The sequence below is a fragment of the Olea europaea genome, unplaced genomic scaffold (genome assembly GCF_002742605.1).
Source record: "Olea europaea var. sylvestris unplaced genomic scaffold, O_europaea_v1 scaffold488, whole genome shotgun sequence".
In the NCBI taxonomy this organism is placed as follows: Eukaryota; Viridiplantae; Streptophyta; class Magnoliopsida; order Lamiales; family Oleaceae; genus Olea; species Olea europaea.
In genome coordinates, this window is record NW_019263193.1 from 260,170 (window position 1) to 267,799 (window position 7,630).

The 7,630-nt window shown below is 34.9% G+C and overlaps 1 protein-coding gene across 1 annotated transcript; it reads left to right on the forward strand.

The window, feature by feature from the left end:
* Positions 1-685: 685 nt before the first annotated feature.
* Positions 686-4,200, forward strand: LOC111388332 (protein SIEVE ELEMENT OCCLUSION B-like). Its single transcript, XM_023013013.1, has 7 exons — positions 686-921; positions 1,059-1,175; positions 1,429-1,877; positions 1,966-2,075; positions 2,361-2,542; positions 2,633-3,109; positions 3,377-4,200. Exons 1-7 carry the CDS (start codon positions 739-741, stop codon positions 4,004-4,006), a joined length of 2,148 nt encoding a protein of 715 aa, XP_022868781.1. The 5' UTR covers positions 686-738; the 3' UTR covers positions 4,007-4,200.
* Positions 4,201-7,630: the final 3,430 nt, after the last annotated feature.

The window sequence follows — 7,630 nt, forward strand, 5'->3', positions numbered from 1 at the left end:
TGTATAAATGAAAAAATATAAATATTTTTTAGATTCTTACTTACTGAATTATCAACTCATATGTTTTTCTCACAATTTTCATACAGGTAGCAGTTGGTTCTTAATAGCTTGAAAAGTATGATGATTTCAGGTTTACAACCACACGACATATTGAGTTATATGATTTATTTTGTTAGAGCACGAAATAATATTTTAGGCCTACTGCATTATATTTTTTCTAAGCATCTTATTTTGGCTCATATTTAGTATTAACTCATAGTCAACCTTGTTGGTAAATCTGGCATCTAGTCCGTATCTATCATTGGCGCATGTCACGTTTCGGGTTTACTAGGGTGATTTGGGATGGGTCATATCACATTCACGTAATCATTTTTGTGTATAGAATCGTAAAAACGCAGTTGAGCCAAGATAATGGATATATTAAGAAATACGTTTAAAAATGATCGAGACATGTTTCACACGACCGAATTTAAAAAATATTCAAAATATCCCAAAATATTGATAAAGCTCAATCTTTTACCGTGAAGAAAAAGATTTAGCTGATAGAATTTTTTGTAGAACTGAATTCCAAGACCCCTACAGGCTGTAGACCACAGTGGAAGCAAGGCACTTGATTCCTTAGATTTATTAGCTCTATAAGGCCCGGAGGGAAACCCAAATGGACCCCAAGACAGGCACTTGTTCCTCAAACCTATTTGTTTCTTATAATCCCTCTCTGGGTTTGCAGTTAGGCCCCTTATGGGTGCAGCTTTGTCTTCATGCAGAGGTCATTTGATGAAGGGTGATGGGAAACAAATTATTGGATTGAAAAAACAAATTCTGGCCACACATGCTTCAGCTCTCGAAGATCTTGACATGAAGCCCATTCTTTCCATCATAGATGATATCCTTCTTCGCGCCAAATCTCTTGAAATCATGGATGTACAACGCTGATTATCTTCTTTTTGTTCAGTAGTACCCAAATTCTTGCTGCCAAACTTAGCTTTTTGGGTTTATATGCTTTATAGATTTCATCTTTAGCTGCCTTTAACTGACACTTCTACATGTTTATAATACAGGGAGATCAAGTTTCAGTACATTCAGAATCGTCCGAGGAGAAGTCCTTCCAAAGTGCTTACCATTACACGGATATGGATAAAAGGTTGGCTAATACCATAAACAAAATTACGACTGAGGTATATATAGAGAATTTCTGATTCCCTTATTCTCAATCTTGATTTTCTGAAAAGCAAATCATGCATTATATGTCAATAAGCTCTTAAATGTTATTCTTAGTATTTTCATAAATGTTACATAAAATTTAGGTAAACTTGTAATAGAGGCCATGTATAGTGATGGAAACTTGGAAGTTGGGAAGTACATAAGCCCCTAAAACTAGACAATGTATATCAACTGTCAACTCAAAGTTATGAATGTCTAATGCAACAGATAATTTGCAAATGTTCCGCTGGAGGAGAAGCACATTCTGTAACCATTGCACTCCTTGAGACACTGTCAAACTACGGGTGGGATGCCAAGGCGGTCATTACGTTTGCAGCTTTTTCTATCAGCTATGGTGAATTTTGGTTGGTCAAGAACCTTCGCGCGAAAAATCAGCTTGCCAAGGATATTGCAGCTCTGAAGTATATACCAGAAACAATGGAGCACAAAGAAGAAATGAAAAAGAAGTTTCAAGCTGTTGTCAATCCTTCAAGTGCTGTACTGACCGTGATTCACATCATTATAAAGTTCAAGGAGCTCTCCACTAAATACGTTAACCGGGATTCACCAGAAATGGTAACTGCGACTGCTCACATTCCGATGACTGTTTATTGGATAATAAGGAGCATTTTGGCCTGTGCGCCAATACTCGTGAACCTTGATGCCAGTGGTCATGAGTATGTTTCTAATTGTGCCCAAGTAAATGAAGACAAGAACGGTGAATTCTAGATGTATTGACAATTGAATTATTTTGTTTGGGAACAGGTTCATTACCTCAAGTACTGAGTCCTTGGAGATATCAAGTCTAGCTAAAAAGCTCTCCCACATATCTCAGCCCCTGCAGGATCAACTGAAGAAATTGAATGATTCTATTGGTAAGTCACCAAAAAATTAGATTCATTTGAAATCATTGGTATGCCTAAACTAAAAGATAAAGTAGTCCTACAAACACTTAGTATGTCCACCTTCTCAGTATCGCAGGAACACCTCAGAAAATTGGAAAATTATTCCCCGAAGAGACCTTCTTACTACTTTTACAGGGTGGGGGTTAAGAGAGACGAGAAATAGGAACATGGCAGAGAATAACCGCACAACTTGTACATCTTTTCTTGAATTATTGTTACTCATACTATTACTTAAATGATTGTACTGTTATACAGATGGACAGAAGGAAGAAAAGTATATTATTGAATATTTGACGATTGCTAGTACATCTGAAGACAAGGAGGAAGAAAAGCATTTTGAATTTCATATCGACAAGGACAACATGAAGATATTGAAGATGATTATTTGTGCCGGAGAAAAGCAAATGCCAATCTTTGATGGGACTAGACGGATAAATGTTGTCTCCTTGTCCCAAGTATATGAATTTCTTGATCCCTTCCAATTATGCCTAAATGTGACCATGTCTTTTATGTTTTCCTGATGACAGGATCGTCTCGAGATATTGAGAATGAAGTATGTCCTGCTACTAGTTTCCGATCTTGACCTTCCCCATGAAGAGCTTAACATTCTCAGTCTAATTTACAACCAACAGTCGATGAGGTACGAGTACAAAGTTCTTTGGTTACCCATTGTTGACCATGCAACGTCAATGAGCCCAACACAGGAGAGACAATTTCTCGATCTTCGTAGCTCTATGCCGTGGTATTCTGTGGATCATCCTTCCTTGGTTAATCCGAGAGCCATTACGTATGCCCGGGAGAGTTGGAATTTCAACCACATGCCCATTCTTGTTGTCTTGGATCCGCAAGGAATAGTGATGAACGTCAATGCTTTACCCATTATGTGGATTTGGGGAAGCGTTGCCTTCCCTTTCACTAAAGAAAGGGAATTGGGACTATGGAGAGGGAGTGCCTGGGATATCGAGTTACTAGTAGACTCCATTGATCCACGTATCCAGGAATGGGTATGTACACCATCTTGCACCCTAAATTATTATCCTCCTTGCTACAAGCATCAATCACTGACCATAATGCTATCGTTATAACCATTAAAAGATATGTCCATGAATATCAGGATTGGTAGTTAGTTTTCATAGACCTGTGCAACATAAAAAAAAAAAATGTCATGGCTTCTATTACTTCTGATATAGTTTAATGGTTCGTAATAGATAGTAAGCATCGTATTTGTAACACAATGCTCATATAATAATTTTTTTTCTTTTTCCTCACAGATAAAGGATGGCAAAACTATATGCTTGTATGGTGGAGAGGACATTGACTGGATTTGGAGATTCACAACTACTGTGCAAAACATTGCAAACACATTGCGAGTCCCCTTGGAAATTATTTATGTGGGAAAAAGCAATCCGAATGACAAAGTAAAAAGATGCCATGAAATCATTGACAGGGAGAAACTTAGCCACATTTTTCCATTGAAGGACTATTATGATTATGTTTGGTACTTCTGGGTGAGGCTGGCGAGCATGTGGAACTCCAAAATTCAACATGGCATGACCGTTGAGACTGATAAAATAATGCAGGAAATCTTTACAATGCTAATGTACGACCGCAGTGAACAAGGATGGGCTGTTTTCAGTAGGGGCATTTTTGACATGACTAAAGGAAAAGGTGACATTTTGCTTACAGTTCTCGACAACTTTAGACAATGGCAAGAAAAAGTGGATCACCCCGATAAGTTTGTGCCTGTACTGGACGCGGAGATCAGTGGTGTCCACCTCGAACACCACTGCATTCATCTCATTCTGCCGGGGCAAACTGGATACATTCCAGAGAGGGTGGTTTGCTCCGAATGTGGACGTACCATGGACAAGTATGTCATGTACCGCTGCTGCACCGACTAATCTGCGCTACTATTATTACTACTATTATTAAGGCTTTTGCTGCCATTATATATTTCAAAATAAACTTTTATCTTCTATATTTTCATGGCTTTTCCTTCTCAACCTAGATGATATGTTGCTTGTAAGAGAAAGTGAATAAAAGTGTGGAACTCTTTATGAAAGAATTTGAAATTAAGCTTGGGAATTCAAGCATATATCTGAGTTTGGTAATTAATATGGATCGATTCAAATCTGTCTTGAATTTGAAACAACGTTCTTATGTGAACAATGCAGATGAAAGATTTAAATGGAGTTGTCCAAACCTTTATAAAACTTTTTTATAAAAATTATTTTTTATGAGTTTAAAACTCTTTAAGCTCCTAGGTAAAGACTCAATTTAATAAAATTAATGCTAATATAACTCTTTCAATTAGTTTTTCATTGAGAAGGGAGCTTACAAGAAGTGGAAAATCACTTTTTATTTCACATCTCCTCAAATTCGAATTTACTCTTATTTTCACTCAAAAATACTTTTTATGTTAAGCTAAGCTTAAAGGAGTATTAAGGGTGTGAAGGGAAAAGGTTTAGACATTTTTTTTCCTTTATATTTATAGAAATCAAGGTATGTAAAGGTCCAAGTAGTTATTTCGTTTTCAAGTTATGATTTTTCGATAAAAGTTTGAACGAATTGGTACCTTCGCATACGGCGTTTCAACACTACTATAGTTTGAATGGTTATTCTCCATCTTTACGTGTTATGATAATTCAATAAAAATTGAATTTTTGTCAAAAATCCATTTACGTGCGATGGTATGAATTGATAGTTCGAATTTTCTAATTTAATAATGAAATGCACCGATAATATATATTGAGTTTCAAACTCATGGGTTAATTCCTTCCTGTAGGTTGATTTGATTTTCTTGGGCTTGGATGATGGTACATGAAGATGCAAAGTGCTATGGAGAAGTCGGTGACTTAATATTTTTATTCGATTATGAAATGTTTACATGTTTTTCTTTAAATAACTAGAATTCTATGAACATCATTTGTGACACTATTCTAAGAAGATTTTTATGAATTAATTATGTTCAAAAGTAATTATATTTTGTAGAAATTAATGTACAAGTTACCGTTCGTGTAAAAAAATGTAAGCGATAAAATTTAGTGCTGTTGTTTTTAAAATTCTAGCGTTTGTCATTGACTTCAAAAAATCATAATTCAATCACTACTTGGAATTTTTGAACAAAACTCGTAGGGTTTGATAGCCTAATGGGTTAGCTACCGAACTTGACATCTTGTCAATCAGACAGCTGTAGAATTTTATGTCATTTTAAGTAAACTGCGCTAGTTTATCTTCCAAACCTAGTTGTCATAGGTTTTCAAAAATATTTTAGTGCCTCATATGTTGTCAAAAGAAGTCGATTTTTGGATATGTCATCTTATAAGAAGTATCCTACCTTTTCTTAAAATTTCGTGAAGTTTCGAGATTGATAACTATGTAAATGAATTTATTTTCACACTTGCCATGCGAAATAAAAAAGAAAATAACTTAATTTTATTTATAGTTTAAATACGTGCATACATGGAAAATTTATTTTGAAACCTTTTATTTATTTGGTAAACACAAGCATGCTATTATCCATATAAATTAGGTAATAAGCATGGAGAAAAATAAATTGTTTAAACAAAAAAAGCATAATTCTTAAGTAAATTCTTAAATTAAATCTTTATGTTTTTTTACCAAAATGTATAGTTAATTACTAAATCTATGGATAAGGTACAAGTATTTTAGTGATGTTTCTATCCATCCAGGTTGGAACGTTACAGTATGGTATCAGAACACTAGTTTAGTTGGTTCTATAGAATCAACGTTTTTTGTTTTAAATAGGTAATTTAAAATGAGAAAATGAAGAATTAAGGCACTCTATGGCATCTCGCATCCATGAGTCTATCTCATCCTACAATCCTGGTATGTTTAACTAAGGAAAGTTAACAATTCTAATTATGAAAACTGCAATGATTCTATAGTTATTTTTTTCATGTTATAGTACATTCTAAATTTTCTTTATGTATATTTTATATGCGAAGATAAATGTAAATTGAAAAAAAAAGAGTGGTATAAAGGATATGTATTTGATTAGAAATTAAGGTTGTGAGTGACAGATTGCTAGGGAAAGATAAAATTCTAAGAGAATGAATCATGTTAGTCAACAAGAGAATGATATTCGAGCTTATATAGATTTTGAGGTAGACGAATCCTTAGACCTTAACAATCACTTATGAAGGGTGTACAAACATTAGCTAAAAGCAAAGAATGTAAATTACAGGATTTGATCGACAGACAATAGGTCATCTGCTAGAAACTTTTACACCTCATGATAAACGTATCAGAAAGCTTGTATAAGAAAAAATATGCTATCTCAAATTTCGGAAAGTGAACCTAAGGAACTTGACTTTGAGGATTTTTTACCATGCCTATATCCATAATTGGGAAACTATGATTGGTGGTGTTATCTTCCACCCGAGATTCAATTCGACAATAAGTTTAGATAATGAAATTGCACAACCAATTATGGCAATGCTAATGAGGATGAAGAAGAAGATCCGATGAGGACCTAAAAGAAGACCAAGAGTGAAACGAGTAGAGATTATGGAGATTACTTGTTTATTTGAAAAAAAAAATAATGAAAGATATTATTTCTTATTTCAAGAAAAAATGTCTCGAGCAAACCAAAACAACTTGATAAGGGACCTGCTACAAGCGGTTCAAGATCTTAATAGCTTGAATCAGAAGCAAGCTTTGCCCATAACATCAGCTCCTATTACTCTCATGATTCATGCCTTGATAGTTGAGTTATTTCGAAGGCATAAAAACCTACCTTCGATAGAACATCTAGTCCATTAGTAGCTAAGGAATGGCTTCGCATGTTAGAAAGCATTTTTCGATTCATAGCCTGCGCTAATGTTGAAAAAGTCTAGTGTGTAGAGTTTATATTTACCAGTGATACAAGTCACTAGTGGTATTTAATGTGCCGAAGTAGGACTTAAAAACAACAGTTGACGTTAACTTGGGAACAATACAAGGATGAAGTGATGGACAAGTATTTTTCTCAATCTCTAAGAGACTACAAGGAGAGCGAATTTCTTCAACTTAAGCATAAAAATGTGTCCCTGACTGATTACGAGCAAAAGTTCGACCAACTCTCAAGGCGTGCTTTACCTTGGTTGATGCTAAAATTACGATGACTCGAAGGTTAGAACAAGGGTTAAATCCAAGCCTAAGCATGATTCTAATGTCACATTGTTTCACATCATACCGTGAGATGCTCGAATGAGATCACACTATTTGGTATCAGAAAGCTAATGCAGAGTAACACAGTTAATTGTATAGCCAATAGGATAAAGGACAAATTAGAAAGAAAAAGTGGAATAGTTAGGACAAGGGAAAAGACAAATGGTAAAATAAGAAAGCTAATGTTGGATCTAGTGCTGCAACAGCACCGTGCCCTAAGTGTGGTAAATCTCATCATGGTAAATGCTTGTATGGGAAGAATACATGTTTTCGGTATGGTAAGCGAGGACATGTTTCTAAGGACCGTTCCATATTTACTCAGAAAAAAGATAATAATAGTGATCAAAGCAAAA

Bases quoted from the DNA above. Each gene is read 5' to 3' on its own strand.
- LOC111388332 (XM_023013013.1), top strand. From the start codon at position 739: ATGGGTGCAGCTTTGTCTTCATGCAGAGGTCATTTGATGAAGGGTGAT. The intron at 922-1,058 runs GTACAACGCTGA...TTTATAATACAG, and splicing joins AATCTCTTGAAATCATGGAT to GGAGATCAAGTTTCAGTACA. The intron at 2,543-2,632 runs GTTGTCTCCTTG...TCCTGATGACAG, and splicing joins ATGGGACTAGACGGATAAAT to GATCGTCTCGAGATATTGAG.